This window comes from Aquarana catesbeiana, linkage group LG06, assembly GCF_042186555.1.
Source record: "Aquarana catesbeiana isolate 2022-GZ linkage group LG06, ASM4218655v1, whole genome shotgun sequence".
Taxonomy (NCBI): domain Eukaryota; kingdom Metazoa; phylum Chordata; class Amphibia; order Anura; family Ranidae; genus Aquarana; species Aquarana catesbeiana.
The window spans coordinates 413,883,571-413,902,800 of record NC_133329.1 but is presented as its reverse complement, the minus strand read 5'-3'; the positions used below and the strand labels follow the sequence as shown (position 1 = coordinate 413,902,800).

At 41.3% G+C, this 19,230-nt stretch overlaps 1 protein-coding gene across 1 annotated transcript in view; it reads left to right on the top strand.

Moving 5' to 3' along the window:
- Positions 1-12,727, top strand: part of LOC141147309 (protein mono-ADP-ribosyltransferase PARP14-like) — a 181,662-nt gene extending 168,935 nt beyond the window's left edge. The window contains exon 15 of the mRNA XM_073634520.1: positions 6,310-12,727. Within this exon, the coding sequence (XP_073490621.1) occupies positions 6,310-6,596 (287 nt within the window). The 3' untranslated portion in view covers positions 6,597-12,727. The remainder of the gene's footprint in view (positions 1-6,309) is intronic.
- The last annotated feature ends 6,503 nt before the right edge of the window (positions 12,728-19,230 follow it).

Sequence of the window (19,230 nt, the reverse complement as noted above, 5' to 3'; positions counted from 1 at the left end):
AATAAACTGAAAAATGTTATATATACTCTTGTCCATACCTCTTTGGTACCACAATAGTCCTAAACTCCCTTCTTCTGGAAGAGGTAGAACCCAATTGGAGAGGTCCTAGCTGTTCTCTCTTTCAAACATTATTGCTTTAAACATTCAAAGGATGATGGTACCTATTAATGATACAATACCCTTCTTCTAACTCTGTGGCATCCATTTGTTTATTGTATTAGACCACAGTGTCGGGTACATGCTGCTGGAGGATGCGCAGCGATTTGAAGGCTTCGATGATGGTACCCAGGTTGAGGAAGGGAGTAAGGTGAGCCCAGTGAGAGGAGGTGCCCAAGAAGGACAAGAAACTGGCAGTCATGTTCCCCCAGCTGCAGCATACTGCCAAGTTTGCTCCAGCGACAAGGAGGGAGGGGATGATGAGGTCACTGACTCTACTTGGGTGCCTGATAGAAGGGAGGAGGAGGAGGCACAACTCCAAGGAGGCAGGATGTCTTCTAGGGGACAGCTTAAGGGCAGCCACCCTACTGCATCACACCACAGAGCTCCACAGGCGCAGGGCGCTGCTGACTCCCCGCTGATTTTGAAAAGTTCCTTGGTGTGGGGCTTTTTTGACAAGTATGCAGCAGATCGCACCATTGCTGTTTGCAACCTATGTCTGAAGCGGATCAAGCATGGCCAGAACAGCAGCCGCTTGGGCACCACATGCTTGAACAAGCATATGACGACCTCCCATGCAGTCTGTTGGCAACAGCACTTGAAAGACCCACATCAAAGAAAAAGGTGGACTTCTCCTTGCTCCTCATCTGGGATCTCCAACCCCACTATACCTCCAGTCCTCTCAAAAACCTGCACCGAGAGGAATGAAGGTATAGCAATAGGTGTCCCAAGTACTTGCAGCCAATCTGCTATCAGTACACCACCATCTGATTTTAGCAGGCAAATTTCCCTACCCCAGTTGCTAAACCGTAAAAAGAAATTCGGTCCCAACCATCCACATGCTCAGCGTCTGAATATTAGCTTGACCAAATTGCTAGCACTGCAACTGCTGCCTTTTCAGCTGGTAGACTCCAAAACGCCATTTCTTTTCACAGAAGGCCATTTCGGCTCTCTACTGGCATGTGGAAGACAATGTCTTGGCCTCGTTGAACAGGGCGGTCAGCTGTAAGGTGTATATTACCGCTGACTCATGGTTTGGCCAGGGACATTACCTTTTCTTCACGGCACACTGGGTAACTCTGCCAGCAGCTGGGAAGGATGCAGGACAGGGTTCAGTATTGTTGGAGCTTGTTCTGCCACGCCTCCAAAATGCTAGTGGTGATTCTGCCACAGGTCTCTCCTCCACACCCTCCTCTTCTTCCTCTAATGCCTCTTCTGCAGATTTGTCCTCTGAACCAGCAGTGCTCCGTAAGCGTTCAAGGGACTACGCATGCATTTAGGCAAAAAGATGCCATGCGGTGCTTGTGTTGGTCTGCTTAGCGGACAGGAGCCACATTGGGGCAGAGATTCTGTCAGCTCTGCAGGCGCAGGCTCAGGCTCAGAGGTGGTTGACGCCACACCAGCTTCAGCCAGGAATCATTGTAAGCGACAATGGCACCAACCTTCTATCCGCCCTCCAACAGGGACACTTGCCCCTTGTTCCATGTTTGGCACACGTCCTGAATTTGGTGGTGCAGCGGTTCTTAAGCAGGTACTCAGGCTTACAGGATCTCCTGAGGCAGGCCAGAAATGTCTGTGGTAATTTCCGCCGGTCATACAATGCCAGTGCTTGGCTGGCTGACATTCAAAGGGAATACAACCTGCCCATCAAACGCCTTATTTGTGACATGCCCACCAGGTGGAACTCAACGTTGGCAATGCTGCAATGGCTGCACACGTAGCAGAGGGCCATCATTGAGTACCTGTGTGAGTATGGCACCAGGACAGGGTTAGGGGAGCTTGGCTTTTTTTTGCCACACCAGTAGCTACTGATCAAGGATGCATGCAGTGTCCTGTCACCATTTGAGGAGACCGCGAGGATGGTGAGCAGTGACAATGCATGCATCAGTGATACTGTCCCTCTTGTCTTCCTGTTGGAGCACACGCTTCATGGAATAATGGACAGGGCACTTGAGGCAGAACAGCGGGAGGAAGAGGAGGACTTCCTTGCCTCTCAAGGCCCCCTTTATCCAGATAGCATACCAGTGGGCCCGCCAAACACACAGGAAGAAGAGGAGGTAGCATGGATTGTGTCAGCATGGACATGGAGGGTAACACTCAGCAGCAGTCTTCAAGGGATGGTTTTCAGTCCCAGAAACCCAAGGAGTTGTACGTGGCTGGGAGGAGGTTGTTACAGATCATGTGAGCCTTAGTGACCCAAAGGACTCAGAATCGAATACTTCTGCAAACTTACGCTGCATGACCTCCCTGATTCTGCAAAGCTGCGAAAGGACTTGTGGTATCAAGGAGAGGGATCATTACTGGCTGGCAACCCTTCTCGATCCACGTTACAAGGGTAAGGTTGCAGAACTCATCCTGCCTTTGCAGAGGGAGCAGAGGATGAAACATCTTCAGGAGGCCTTGAAGAAAGGTTGCATTACCAGACCCTGGGAGGTTACATTTTCCTGGTGCCGGACAACATGTTGCTGTTGTTGCTGGTGCTGGACAACATGAGGCTTTGTTCAGTCAGAGGAAGAGCGGTGGAGAAGGTGGCCAGCTGACCGATGCCTTTAGACAATTTTTCAGTCCTCAGCGCCAAGGTCTGATCGGTTCAAGCAACCAGCGTCTGCATTACATGGTGCAGGAATATCTAGGGGCAAGAGCAGACTTTGACACCTTTCCAACAGACCATCCACTGGGTTACTGGGTCTTGAGGATGGACCGCTGGCCATAACTTGCTCAATATGCAATTGAGCTACTGGCCTGTCCTGCATCCAGCATTCTTTCTGAACACACATTCAATGCTGCTGAAGGTTATGTAACGGATCATAGAGTGCGCCTGTCCACAGACTCCGTTGCTAGGCTCACATTCATAAAAATGAATCAATCAGTCTTGGATCAGCAGCTATCAAGCACCTGATGCTGATGTAACCAATTGATTTTTCTATGGATGTGGGATCCCTTGAAGACTGCCTATGCTGAGTGACTATCCTATTCCTTCTCAATCTTGATGATGCTAGCGTCCAACAATATTTTTGGTTTAGGGCACCACAACTGCCTAAGGCCCAATTTTTCTGCCCCTGTTTAACAGGGGCATGTAATTATAATTTTTGATCTAATATTTCACAGCAGGGCTCGTTCCTGCGCCCAGCAAGAGTAACTGTGAGGGCTTACAGTGTTCTGGTACCACCAACACCTAAGGCCCAATTTTCTGCAGAGTATATAGGGCAGGCTGTATATATATACTTCTGTTCAGAGTATATAGTGCCTTGGGGCACCCACACCATTTTTTTTTAAATTTGGGTGTGGGGTTCCCCTTAATATCCATAACAGACCCCAAGGGCCTGGCAATGGGGGGGGACCCATGCCGTTTTTCACAATGATTTTCATGTATATTGCCGGGACCCGACAATACATTACAGCCGCAAGCAGTTTCAAATGACTTTTTTTCCTTTAGAAATATCATTTTGCTGTGGTATTGTTCTAAACACGGGAAAACTGCCCCACTTTACAGGCATACTATAGACACCCCCCAGGCATGAAATGTAAAGGAATATTTCATTTTTATTATTTCACTTTAAGCATTATTAAAATCACTGCACCCGAAAAAATGGCCGCTTTTAAAACATTTTTTTGCATTGATACATGTCCCCTGGGGCAGGACCCGGGTCCCCAAATCCTTTTTAGGGCAAAAACTTGCATATAAGCCTTTAAAATTAGCACTTTTGTTTTTTTCATGTTTGTGTCCCATAGACTTTAGTGGTGTTCGAACAAACTTTTTGCATGTTCGCATATTCTGCTGCGAACCGAACTGGGGGGGTGTTCGGCTCATCCCTACTGGTGACCCCACAATAGGGATAAAACTTTTTTGCAGAAGGGAGTTTAACAAGACTCGTGACCACTCACTAAAATTAGAAGAAAAAAGGTTTAACCTTAATCTATGTAGAGGGTTCTTTACTGTAAGAGTGGCAAGGATGTGGAATTCCCTTCCACAGGCGGTGGTCTCAGCGGGGGGCATCAATAGTTTCAAAAAACTATTAGATAATCACCTGAACAACCGCAACATACAGGGTTATACAATGTAGACATGTGCACTGACAAAAAAAAATTGTTTTCGTTTCATTTGTTTTTTTGCTTTTTTAGGAAATTTGAAAATTCGGGAATTTGGAAATCCGAAAATTTGGAATTTCGAATTTTCAAATTTCGAATTTTCAAATTTCGAATTTTCAAATTTCGAATTTTCAAATTTCGAATTTTCGAATTTCGAATTTTAGAATTTCTGAATTTTCAAATTTAGAATTTTCGAATTCCGAAAATTTGGAAATTCAGAAATCGAAAATTTGGAAATTTCCAAATTTTCGGAATTCGAAAATTCAGAAATTAACCACTTGCTGCCCGCCCGCCGTCATATGACGGCGGGACGGTGCAGCTGATGTTCTGGGCCGCCGTCATATGACGGCGCAGCCTTCCAGGCAGCCCAGGGGGCGCGCGCGCGCCCGCTGCATCGCTCGGGTCCCGGTGCGTGTGCCCGGCAGCCACGATGTCAGCCGGGTACCCGCGATTGCCCGGTAACCGAGCAGGACCGTGGATCTGTGTGTGTAAACACACAGATCCACGTCCTGTCAGATGGGAGGAGACCGATGGTGTGTTCCTTGTACAGAGGAACACCAATCGGTCTCCTCCCCTTGTGAATCCCCTCCCCCACAGTAAGAATCACTTACACTTACAATGAATGGTCCCAAAAATGTGTCAAAATTGTCCGATGTGTCCGCCGCAATATCGCAGTCATGATAAAAATCGCAGATCGCGATTAAAAAAAATAATAATAATTAAAATGCTATAAATCTATCCCCTTATTTTGTAGACGCTATAACTTTTGCGCAAACCAATAAATATATGCTTATTGCTATTTTTACCAAAAATATGTAGAAGAATACGTATCGGCCTAAACTGAGAAAAAAATTTGTTTAAAAAAAAAAAAAAATTGGATACTTATTATAGCAAAAAGTAAAAAATATTGTGTTTTTTTCAAACTTGTCACTCTTGTTTTGTTTATAGCACAAGAAATAAAAACCGCAGAGGTGATCAAATACCACCAAAAGAAAGCTCTATTAGTGGGGAAAAAATGATAAAAATTTCATTTGGGTACAGTGTAGTATGTCCGCGCAATAGTTATTCAAAGTGCGACAGCGCTGAAAGCTGAAAATTGGCTTGGGCAGGAAGGGGGTGAAAATGCCCAGTATGGAAGTGGTTAAAAAATTTGAAAATCCAGAAATTCGAAAATCTGAAAAAAAGAAAGAAAATCTGTAAAATTCAAAATAATAACTAACTAATAATAATAACTATTAAATTTATAGGTATTGGAATTTCCTTTCAAATATGGCCGTTTGTGAACATTACGTATACAAATTTATCTGAAGTTACGATTTATCCAAAATAACGAATGCCGCATCTAAACAAATTGAATGGAACAAATTAATAATAAATAATAATAGATTTTATTATTATTATTATTATTATTATTATTATTGTTATTTAATATTATTAGATCATTATGTTCTATTCGTTTAGATACCGCATCCATTATTTCAGATAATTCGTAACTTTGGATAAATTCGTACTCGTTAAGTTCACTAACAGCCAAATTTGAAAGGAAATTCCAATACCTACAATTTAATAGTTATTATTAGTTATTATTTCAGATTTTCGGGTTTTTGAATTTTAAGATTTTCATTCTTATTTTCAGATTTTAAAATTTCCAAATTTCCGAATTTTCCAATTTTCGAAATTTTGAATTTCTGAATTTTTGGAAATTCCGGAATTAACAAATTTGTCAAAAAACAAATTCGGAACTAAACGAATTGCACATGTCTAATACAATGTAATACTGACATATAATCACACACATAGGTTGGACTTGATGGACTTGTGTCTTTTTTCAACCTCAGCTACTATGTAACAATGTAAGGACCAACGCTATACCAGACTGAAATCTATTGTATCCAATTCTTCCCCACCAATGTTCTACATGAAAATTGAACATTCTGAATTTTTAATGCTGTGCAACACGGTGGAATTCCAGTCTCCACTCGCACCTTCTGTCCTGCTGCACCTCTTCTCTTTTAAGTATTAAAAGAGTATATTAATGTTTGACTTTTACTTCCTTTTAAACAGCGGCTGCTTATGGAAATGGAACTTATTTTGCTGTAAATGCAAATTACTCCGCCAGTAACACATACGCCAAACCTGATGTAAATGGACAGAAACACATGTACCTGGCCCGCGTTCTCACCGGACTCTACTGTGTTGGACGCCATGGGATGGTAACGCCTCCAGCTAAAAATACAGCCAACGCCACCGACCTTTATGACAGCGTGGCAGATAACGTCCAGAATCCTTCAATGTTTGTGATATTTAATAGCATCCAGGCCTACCCCGAATATCACATCATCTTCCAGTGATGATCTATGACTGTGTCCGGGGATCACTGAAAATTCCTGTTTTAGTGTCACTTGGTGGGATCGGGATATAATATTGTCAGAGCGTGGCTCCATCACTTGTCTACAGCAGCCATAAAACACTGATAAATAATTCCAGAGGAAACAAGCACACAGGGACTCGTACCCATTCCCCCCCCTCCTTTTTCTTATAGAAACTCAACTGCTTTGGCAATGCTAACATGTATGTGGTCCTGCCAATAAAGCTTATTTGAATTTGAATTTGAATTGAAAAATTTGACTCATCAGTGAAGGATCAGAGAGTGAGGAGGAGGGGAATGTCCTAGCCTCTCATTGTCTATATTCTCTGGGATCTCCATGGCTCATTGCTCCACAACTTCTCATGTGCTGCACTCATTCTCTGGGACTCTGATCTTCACTCACTGAGCCTCAGATAGGGGAGAGCCGACTGCTTCTGGCCGGGAAGGGGGTGGAGGTGAAGACAATCAAAGTAGGCCCCAGTTGCACATTTCCAATAATAGTGTATTATAGGTGACATGGTGGTTCAGCAGAACTTCATTCTCCTCTGGATACCATGTGACTACACAGCACCAACTCCATGTTGCCAATTATGATAAGAGAGACTTCATGGAGGAGCCAGGATAGTCCATCAGTCTTCCATAGAATATTCATGGTATCAGTGATAAATGGTTCACCAATGGACGGTGACAACAGATAAAGTGCTATGTACTGTATTTAGTTGGTTTGTGCTGTGAGTGACCACGCATCGCTCTTTAGGCCCAATAGATGAGGCTCTGATGGTGCTCTCACCCTCTCAGCTCAACCTGTAACGATATCACAAAGCTGTGTGGTTAGTAGCCATTTTGTCATTGTGCAGCTCATCCCAGTCATGTTGTCCAGTGAAGGGCACACCACCGTGACCTTGCCCCCACCTTTTTTCTTTCGGTTATCCAATACACAAACTGATGACTGAGGCCAGGACCTTATCAATCCAGTGATCAGAATACACAGACTTTTCCATTACCCAATCCACAATTTAGGGCTGGAACCCCTAATAAAACTGTCATCCCCTCAATCCTGGGAACCAACAGATACCTGTCGTAAAGACCTCAAACCACATAGAGTGCAGACAGTTTAGTATAGTTCTGAAATTTCAGCATGTTTCATAACTTCCAACTTAGTAATAGCACAGCCATAATATGGACATATTTAGTTTCCTCAGATAATTTGTAACATTTCAAGTCCAGACACCCCTATGTCAGGTCATATCGGAAACCATTGGTACCCCTTATTCCTCCTAGGTAGACTAGAAACTAGAGATATGGCATGTTTAGATTTGTTTTGAAGGAAATCTCATGCTGAACAATAATATGGATATTTGCAGTCTATAAACACTATAGATACAGAGATATGAATATGTATCACAAAATCCTGGGACAGGGTCAGGAGTGTAGACACCTCCCAGCAACCAACCCCTAAACAAGATAACCAGACGATTGGTTACTGGTCGCTGTCAACACCCCCTTTGATTTGACAGAAAGGAGGAGATGCCAACACAATGGTCAGTTCTCCTTTTACCATCCAAGCAGGAACATCTGACAAGTTTGAGAACCGATTTCCCAGCTCATCGATCGAACTCTGATCAACCCTCGGACATTAATTGCAAGTATTCTTGCAATCCCATTGTCAAAAGTTCTGTGTCTCGGGTAAATAATACTACTAGGATGTTTAAAGGGACGGGATTAAGAAATGTTTCCCTTTTTAATCCGCCGGGTAAACCAGCTCCTAGTATCACGGTCTTTAAAAACTTAGTGTTACAAGATTTATAAAAAACGCATTTTTAAAAATAAAAACCAGACGGATATTGATAAGGGGATAGAAACTCTTTGTGAGAAAAAAGAACTAATAATACGCCCTGCGGATAAGGGAGGGGGCATTCTCCTACTCAAAAAACAGGACTATCTGGATGAAATGAATCGCTTATTATCTGATAGAGACACCTAGATTATTCCTAAACGTGATCCCACTTTTGGATATAAAAAACAACTCAATAATTTAGTTCAAGAGGATTTCAGAAAAGGTATTGTGAACAAGAAAGAAATGGAATTTTTGATTCTGCTGGCACCTAAAATGCCGATTATTTATTACTTACCCAAAATACACAAAAACCTTCTACAACCACCTGGTAGACCTATAGTGGGTGGTATTGACTCACTCACTATGAGGGTGGGTAAATATGTGGATTTTTTTCTACAGCCGTTGGTAACGAGGACCCCTGCGTTCCTAAAGGATTCATTACAGATTATTAATGAAATATCACAGTTACATGTTGAGGATGATGTCCTATTAGTGACGGCGGATGTTTCTTCACTATACACAAATATTGCCCATGATCTAGGTTTTCAGGCAGCTAGATACTTTCTAAATAAAGATGAATCCATGGATCAATCCACCAGGGAATTCATCTTGAAACTGCTTAAATTTGCGATGGAACACAACTTTTTCTACTATGATGGTCAATATTTTCTACAATGCACAGGCGTGGCGATGGGGGCCAAATCTGCCCCCAGCCTCGCCAATCTTTTCATGGCATTATGGGAGAATGACCATATTGTTTAGTGGAGATGCCCCCGCCTATTTTTTTGGCATTGATTCATCGATGATGCCTTCTTTCTCTGGAAGGGAGATGCAGAATCGTTGGATTCCTTTATAAATAGGGTTAATTCCAACCAATGGGGTATTAGGTTTACATATGAATACAGTGAAATCTCTGTCAATTTTTTGGATCTTACAATTACCAAAGGTGAAGGACAGCTGCACACTAAAACATTTTTCAAAGTGACCGATAGGAATGGGTATATACCTATTGGGAGTTGTCATCACCCTAATTGGCTTAAAGCTATACCCAAAGGCCAATTTCAGCGGGTGAGAAGGAATTGCTCACATATCGAGGATTTTTACACCCAAGCTAATTTTTTGAAAAAAAACGTTTTGAAGATAAGGGGTACGACTCCAAATTATTGGAAGAAGACCTCTTGAAGATAGCCAATGTAGAAAGGGAGCAATTCCTCAAACCTAAGATGAAAAGTCTGGATGATAATAAAAAGAAAGGCCATGAATGAGCCTTTATTACTACTTTTTCTTCACAGCACTGGTGGGTGAATAGGATAATGAAGAAATATTGGAACATTCTCAAGGGAGATAGGAAGGAGAGAGCCCAAAATCCTAATAAACCCAACATTGTCTATAGAAGAAACCAGACTTTTTTTTTTATATCCAAAAACAATTTTATTTTGTTCAACATAAACAATTATACATGTCCAGGCTTCAACAGTACTCAGTTACATTGCATAGTTTAGCAATTCTCAATACATTATAGCAAAATCAATATCCAAAGTGCGGCTCATCAGTCTAATCAATAGTATATTCAAAAACATTTAGTCGGCATTAATACCCAATAATCTCTCCATCACCAGGTCCACCGGGACTAGTCCCGGTAAATCTAGCCACAGTCCCCACAGCTTCTCAAACTTTCGGGTGCACCCCCTGTGCTGGTATACCATTTTCTCCATTCTGATCATGTTCCCAACTGCAGCTATCCACTCCTTGACTGTGGGAGGGTCCTCTGATATCCAATGCACCATTATCATCTTACGTGCTATCAATAGAAGCCTAGTAACTGCTAGTCTGACACTTTCTTCCCATTCGAATACTTCAAGCACATTTAGTAAACAGTGTTTTGGGTTGGTAGGCAAAGAGATCTGGAACACCCTATTAATGGTATCCACCACTCCACCCCAATAGGGATGAAGCTTCGGACACCGCCACAGAAAATGAATCAGATCTCCATGGTCTCTTTTGCATCTAGTGTACGTCGGGGTGGCTCTAAGACCCTCATCTATCTGTCCCACATCTCTCTCCCACTTCTCCATCATTCTCAAGGGGTGTTTATTCATGAAGCCCTGCAGGAGCATATTATAGCATTGCGAGATAAAACCTTTTGTATTAGTAGCTCTCAGGACTAAGTTAAATAGCGGTGTAGGTGAAAGAGACCACTCGGAAGCAATGCTCTGAGCCTTCACCGCATGTTTTAGTTGCATATAGTAGAACCTCATATTGGATGGCAAGCCGTGTCTTTCCTGCAGAGCCTCAAAAGATAGCAAAATACCGTTCTGAAAAATATCTCTAATATATACCACCCCATATTTCTTCCATAGTGCTCCATGCTGTAACTGCGCTATTTCAGGGTAAGTCCCGTTTGACCATATCGGGCTAAAGTCAGTGTATCCTCTCACCCCCTGCAAGTATCTAATTTTGTTCCAGATTTTCTGGATAAGATTGTATGTTGGGTATACCTTATTTGGTTTTCCAAAGGCTAGAGACTCAAGTGCCGACGGCACCAAATCTCGCTTTACCGTATGTAGCATCACAACCTCAGAGGAGCTGCGAACAATACTCAACCTATCTGTCTCTCCACCCATGATCCCTATTAGGTGCTGGAGCTGGGCTGCTAAGTAATAAAGCCATGGGTTCGGTAGGGCCAATCCCTCCTCATCTTTAGGACGCTGTAGGTGCTCAAGTTTGATTCTGGGAGGGCGATTCTTCCAAATTAACAGACAGAAGAGGGAGTTTACCATTCTGAATGTTTTCAAGGGGACCACCACTGGAGAATTTTGAAGTATATACAATAGCTGGGGCATGAGGATCATCTTGATCAGATTCACCCTTCCCGCTATCGATAAACACAGTGAGTTCCATGTCTTAATCCGGTCTCGGAATTTCTGCAGTAATGGGGATATATTCAATTTCCCATATTCTCTCACCATCGGTGTCACTTGAACCCCCCAGATACCTAAAGGATGTTGTTGGAGAATCTCATATTAGCCAATGTATTTCATATTATATATATTGATTTGCATATATTTTATTGATAATGATTATTATTATTATTATTATTCATATTATTATATAGTAGTGGTTTTATCAATATTATTATTCAATAAGTAAAGCAACAATTATTAATCTTTAATAATGTATACTGTGTTTTCCAGATTTAGAAAGTCTCTATCATTTTTAAGTGTTGAACTTTAAATGACCTCTGCTTTATGACAAGTACTTGTACACAGGTGTTCTCGAAAATGTATTAAGATAGTCTACTGGGTGGAAGTTCATTAGGATAGATTCAAGTAATATAGAATTGTCTCAAGTCTGAAATGCATATAAATCAGACAGATAAAGTTAAGAAAACAGGTGGTTTAGAAATAATTAAAGTTATGTACAGTACATTAAATTAAGTTTGACAGGGTCAAACAAAGGTCTGCTTGTGTCCTCATTAAAACTGTTAAAATACATACATATAGTGAAACATATAAAACATCTGGTGGGGTTATTGAAAGTTAATTGTCTCAAAGTTGTAAATCTGCAAATCCTTGAAGCTAGTATCAAGATGAGAAGAGTTTGATAACACAGCTGGGTGCCAGACTGTCACTATACAGGTGTTTTTATTTGGACAAAAACAGTTATAAATCACTTTAATGATCATATAGGAATTTTGGGAATAATTAAGTTTATCTGGTTGTAGAACAGGTGTCAGATTTATAGTTAGTTACATTGACGTAGATCTTAGCGACCAATCATATGTAAGAGAGATGGTTAGGATAAGACTTGTAAAGGGTATATAAATGCAAGCTCTGCAATTGTTAGACAGACAAGTCAGATAGGAGCTCATAAGGCTGAACTCTATGTATGCTGCTCTATTGCACGGGTCATAGAGGTCAGAACCAATGGACAAGTTTCTGTTCATAACTTGTCTCCTCATATGAGTCAGAGAAGCCTTCTTAACTTGTTCCAGAATGTGGTCTCAGGTGAATTTCCCTCACGAACTTGGTCGAGCTGGAACCCAGAACTCTGTGAGGGGACCAGACCACTGGTCGATCGACTGGTCCCTATGAGGTGACAGGTTCCCAAGAATTGGCAGTAAAGACCCATTCTGGTTCAAGGTGAGAACAATTCACAATTGTTTAAATTTGGTTAGAGGATAAGAATATTTATATCTAATATGCTTGCATTGTAAGAAACTGTATAAATTAGACCTGTATCTTGTAATACTTTGAACATAAACCTGTATGTTATCAGCTGTTAATAAACCTGCATTGCTGAATTTCTGCCTGGTTCGATACTTTACTATTCTACTTCAATGTAGACAGGGGTATGGAGTTGTTAGTGGGTGGCTTGCCCCCTTCATCTAGTAACATTAAGGAGGATTTTGTCCAGTTAATCTGAAGTCCCGAGTAAGTATCAAATTCCGTTATGGTGGCCATGGTTTCCCGAAGAGAGTCTTCGACATCTCCCAGCAAAATCATTGTGTCATCCGCATAGAGCATCAATTTCTCATGCCTGTCCCCATAACGAAAGCCATCAATACCCGGGTGATGTCTAATTTTAATGGCCATGGGCTCAATGGCTAACGCAAAAAGCAGGGGAGACAAAGGGCACCCCTGTCTCGTACCCCTACCTAGCGCGAAGGCCAGAGACATTCTGCCCGATGCTTTAATGGCTGCCTGGGGACCACAATAAAGTAAACGGACCCAGGAAATGTACGTCTCCCCGAATCCGAACCTCTGAAGAACGCCCCATGAATACTCCCATTCAATGCTATTGAAGGCCTTCATAGCATCCAATGAGAGCAAAGCCCTCTGTCCCTTATTGTCTGCCTGAGACTGAATGTTCAAATAAAGTCTTCTGAGATTTACTGCCGTAGATTTATTTGGCATAAATCCTGCCTGGTCTGGATGCACTATCGACATGATGACTTTATTTAGTCTAATTGCTAGAGCTTTCGCCAGTATCTTAATATCGCTCTGTAACAGGGAAATGGGTCTATAGGATCCAGGGTCGACAGGGTCCTTACCAGGCTTTAATATCAAAACAATATTGGCTGTGGACATAGAAGGGGGTAGAGTTCCGTTAGCTCTGGCTGTGTTAAACACAGTCAGGAGCTTTGGAAGAAGTACTTCAGCATACTGCTTATAAATTTCCATAGGTAGCCCATCCGACCCGGGGGCTTTACAGTTTGGGAATGCATTCGATGCCAGCTGCAACTCCTCCACTGTAAGTGGATCGTCCAGGGCCTTCCTATTCTCAGTAGTGATCTGCGGGAAATTAATGCCCTGTAGATATCCCATAAGCTCCTCCACTGTATACTGTCCAGTAGGCAGATACAGGTTCTCATAAAATCCTGCCAGTTCCTGTAATATCAAATCAGGGGAACTCACTATCTTCCCCTCCTTTGTTCTAATTGCCCCTATCACCGGGGACCGCTGTTGTGAGTTTGCTATTTTAGCTAAAAGATGACCCGTGGTTTCCCCTTCCTCAAAGAAAGCTGCCTTGGAGAAAAATCTTTTCTTCTCTGCCGTGGACAACAGAAGTCGCTCATAAGCTGATTGAGCTGACTTCCACGACTCCCTGGCAGAGTCAGTGGGATACTGAATAAATTTTTCCTCCAATTCCTGCACCATATTTTCAAGTTCTTCTCTGTGCTCTGATGAGTTTCTCTTAACTTTAGTGATTTCTGCAATTAGTAAACCCCTCAGATGAACTTTAAGCACCTCCCATTGAATTTAAGGGGGGTCCAGAAACTCCTGCCCAGCCAGAAATTCTCGCATGCTCTTCTCCATCTCCACCGGGGATGTAAATAACTTTAGCCAGAAGGCATTGAATTTCCAGGGTGCCCTAGGGAGCCACTATCAAACTAATCACCAAATGGGAGTGGTCAGACACACTGCGTGGTTTGTATATCACCTCCGAAACGGATGGGAGCATGGCAGAGTCACAAAGTGCTAGGTCAATCCTGGAAAGCGTCCCATGAGTTTTGGAGAAACAGGAAAACTGTTTCTCCGAAGGATTCCTGTGTCTCAAAACATCCACCCAGCTCACCTCATTTAGTAGTCTAAGCAATGGTGACTCCCTCAACGAGGCAGACCCCCTAACACTGGGGTGCCTGTCCATGGAGGGACTCAACCAGCAGTTGAAATCTCCAACAATCAATAACAGCAAGTCCGGCCTGTTCACCATATATGTCAGCAGCTTCCGCAATACCTCCGCCGAGAAGGGAGGAGGAATGTATATACATGCCAAAATACAGTGTAGCGATCCTATGCGACAGTGCAAGAAAATATATCGCCCTTCTGAGTCTATGCATGTGTCAAATTCCTGGAAATCTATGGCATTGTGCACCAACACACTCACCCCCCTAGAAAGGGAGGTGTGTGTGGAATGATATATCTTCCCCACCCAGGAATACTTTAAGCAGTTTTGTGTTTCCGGAGTCAAATGTGTCTCCTGGAAACACAATATGGCTGGGTGAAACTTTTTCAGGCAAGTGGAGATCATCATGCGTTTAAGCGGGGAACCTAGCCCCCTGATGTTCCAAGACACCACGTGGACCCTAGCCATTAGGGAACATGATATCCAGGAAGAGCAGGGTGTCCATAGAACAATATAGCGAAATCAAACCATACATTAAATATACCACATTGAAATCTTCCCCTATAGGGATATTGAGCCAATCTAATATCAGCCGGGTTTCCCCGCCACTCCAAATGTTGACTGTAAGCCATAATTTAGGCATAACAAACATGTCATAATTAGCTGAGTACCAAGTCCAGAGTCTAATGTCCTTCAATCGAAGCCTGTGGGTGTAAAGGGTTAAACATATAAACCAAACATTTGTCCAGGCTGTCAACAGGACAAGCCCAAATGATCCATAGTGGATCGAAAACTGATCAAGCATTTTGTTTCCACATTTCTCGTGAAAAAATCTAATTTTTCTTGCAGCTTTACAAGATAGCTCATAGTTCACATGGTAATATTACGTCTCCCAGCAGAACAAAGCGCATGTTACCCCTTCTGTCTTAAAGTTTATCTGCCAGAATCAAAACAGACGGTAGCACTGTATGCCAAAAAACTAAAAAATTGGCAGATTAAAAAGGCAACAAAAAAGAAAGGAGGGGGGGTAACAAAAGGGGGCAAAAAGTGAACATAATGTGAGCCTTCCAAATAGAACCAGCCGGCACATCTAATATATCCATTAAACAACATAGCGACTTGCTGCAGTTATGACCAAACTAATCTCCATCTTCCTCTCCACCTCTGTGGCGTAGAGCCTGCTCATTGCGATCGAAGAAAAGAGACTTTAAAAGATAAATTGGCACCTAGTGCATTTGATTTGCCTCCAAAAATTAGCATGTTTGGTAACCTTAAAGGCTTCTTTCCATGTAAAATATGCAAGGTATGTAGGACTTCTCAAACTATTAAAACTTCTTCCTTCACTTCCAATGTTACAGCAAAAGTATATAACATCAAAGATTTCTGTAACGGAACGTCCCACACTCCGCTTGAGTGTTTCCATAAGTATACCACTTCCTCCCAGTCTGGATACATATATCAGATATTCCAACCGCTTATAAGCACAAAACTAGGCGACACTTGTTTCACTGCTAACATGGACTGTTTATTTGAGATCTCACACAAACATATACAGCAGAATGACTAAAAGCTAACCTAATTAACATGAGCTAATTATCTAATCCTTTATACAGCCTAGGTGACTAAGAGATATGACCTTTTGCCCAGACTTGTGGTCACCGAGCTTCACACAGTACATTATATATTATCATAAGTACAACCACAGGACATTTTCTCACAATAGCAGGAGCTAATTACAATTAACACTACAAACAGTGATCCCCCCCTCCTCAGCCTAGTCATCAACAAACTATAGTAGGAGTAGACTGTTCGTCTCCTAGCCATTGACTATTCAATACACATTACCATAAACTTCAACACAGGGTTAATTAGAACAACCAACAATGTGTGGAATACCCTTAGAACCTGTGGTAAGCCAGACTAGACTCATTTACATTAAGCATGTTATAGCAGACATCAGACAGGTGAGTGGAGTTGATGATATTAGCATCTCCTCACAGTATGAGTCCCAACAGTATGACTCAGTCACTATTGCTAATATGGCAAATACAGGGTCCCCAGAGTCTGTGTGTCCTGGGGGACAAGGACCCAAAGCCAAAGTAACAACACCTCAAGGGTACCCCAAATGCCAGGGCCCATAATCTGTAGGCAAGAGGCTTGCTTTCAGTCCCCTCCAATAGCCTCTGTCCCGGGTGAGTCTGTCACAATTTCATTACCTGTGGAACTGTAGGAGTGGTCTATTTACTTATTTGCCCTTGTGGGTGGCAATATATTGGAAGAACAACCCATGCTCTCAATATCCAGATGGGAGAACATCTGGGTAACATTAGGAGAGGTTTCATTGGACCTAGTGTGTCCATGCATTTCAGATTATACCACAATAGGAATACGGCTTTACTTAAGGTGATAGCAATAGAAAAATATACCCCCCACTGGAGAGGAAGTAATTTAAGGAGATATCTCTCTCGCCGTGAAACCAGGTGGATATATGACCTTCAATGTTACAGTCCTCTGGGACTCAATGTAGAATGGGATATCAATTGTTATATTGACAGTAGATAATAATTTTCACAATTTTTAATTTTTTTTTTTCTTTTCCAAATTATTTTGGATTTTGATATCCCTTTCTGATAATATATAAACTAATTTGGTGGCGAGTATTATATCTGTATGAGATCGTAGGGGATTATATAACATTGTATGCATATCATTGTTGCTGTTTTTTCTCTGTTATATATGGGAATTAATTAATCCTTATGGGGAGTTATTCATTGAATGGGTATGTATGTTATTTCTGGTTGGACAGCTGCGCAACCTAGAAATTTACCCCTTATATACATATCTTATATATATATTGAACATGAAATATAAATCAATAATCTTTTAAATATATAGGATCTATTAATATTTTTATATATTTTTAATAATACACAGTTTTTATCACTTTTTATAATCATCGTTTTTTATATACATATAAAAAAAAATTTTTGTATACATTTTTTTTTCTCTCTTTCTCCTATTCCAATTAAGTTTGGAGATGGAAGATATCTTCTTGGCTATTTTTGAAGTAATTTAGCCAAAAAGATGACCGCTCTATTGGATGACAACGGGAGGAAGATGCTAATATGTTGCTTCCGTTGTCTTTACTGCCCTTGGAGTACTTAAACGTGATGTGCTGGTGTCTGGTCTCGTCTCCGTTCCCAGTGGATGCCTGTTGAGGGGAAACGCGTCGGGTGGAGCAAGAGGCTGTGACACCATCACGTTTTTTTCCTATGCAGTTAGCCGTTTCAATCCCCTGCTGCCTTTCATGCTAGTTGAAGCTAGTTTTTTATCCGGTTCTTTGTTCCTGTTGATTGCTGTGTTATTTGGATTTAAAGTTTACAGTTTCCAGCTTGCTGTGAGTGTTTGCTGTGACTAATTGCTGTGAATATATAGTGACTTTTTTAATAAAAAACTTCTACAAACTTCTACAAAAATCTACACTATGAAGTCTCCCCCTTTTTATCTCTACTGAGGGGTTAAACTTCAGGACGGTCTGTGGAAAGAAAACCCTAATTGAGGGTAATACTTTTTCTTCACCTGTGGATCTGAGCCGCTGAATACCTGCCCTCTGGTCGTTGAAATCAGATGAGGATATTCTTCCTCGATTGAAGTATAAGTGGAAACCATCATTGCCGGCAGGCTAATGCACCTGGTCTATATGATCTCTTTAATCTGAGGTCCAACATATCTGGTAAGTGGCTAATTTAAACATATTTCTGGCTGGAAGAACATCGATATATATTTTTTCCAAGTGTTGAAGAATTGTGGCTGATATCGTTTTCACTATACACTGGGACTATTGTTTATTTATATTCCATCTATTTATATATAATTTTTTTGGATCTACAAGGACGTTGAGTCTGTGATTTGTATCAATTTATTTCATATCACAATTGGTTACACTTTATTTTGCAATTATTTATTCATTTTTATTCATTTTTATTCATCACTTATCACAATAAGATCGGTGTTTGTATATTTTATCTGATATAGCAACACTGTTGCTTATCCTTCACTTATACATTTATTGTGTCACATACACCTTTTTGTATCAAATTATCACCTGCGGATGCGCGCTTGTACTATTTTATGAAGTATTCTTCCTTCCCAATTCTACCTTATTTCTTTGTGGCTGTATATTGTCTTTATCTTTTGAAACATCTTTATTCTGTAAATGTTTTATTTGCATCAACTTTGACCTTTTCATAATAAACCCTTGTAATGGATGTCAACAGGTAAAAATATTAAAATGGCTATTTCAAATGTAATATTGCATCAGAGGTTTGAAATGTTAAAAACCTTAAGACTTTTCAGATATTTGCTAGTTCCTCTTTTTCAGTCTGAAGCCAAAACGCAATGAGTTATTAAAAGACTGTTGCTTCCTGTCTCTTCCAAGAAATTGCACCAACAGCAGACACGACGTCAACATATAATAATAGCTTTGATTAATTGTTAAGTTTGTTGAAATTATTGCTAAATTTGCTGCAATTGCTAAAAAAACTCAGACAATGTCACAATAACGTATTTTGCAAGTGCTTTGTTTTTGTCTGGCAAAAATGTATAAAATTGTGGAAAGCGGAAATAAAGAAATTAGAAGTTTTTCATTCTG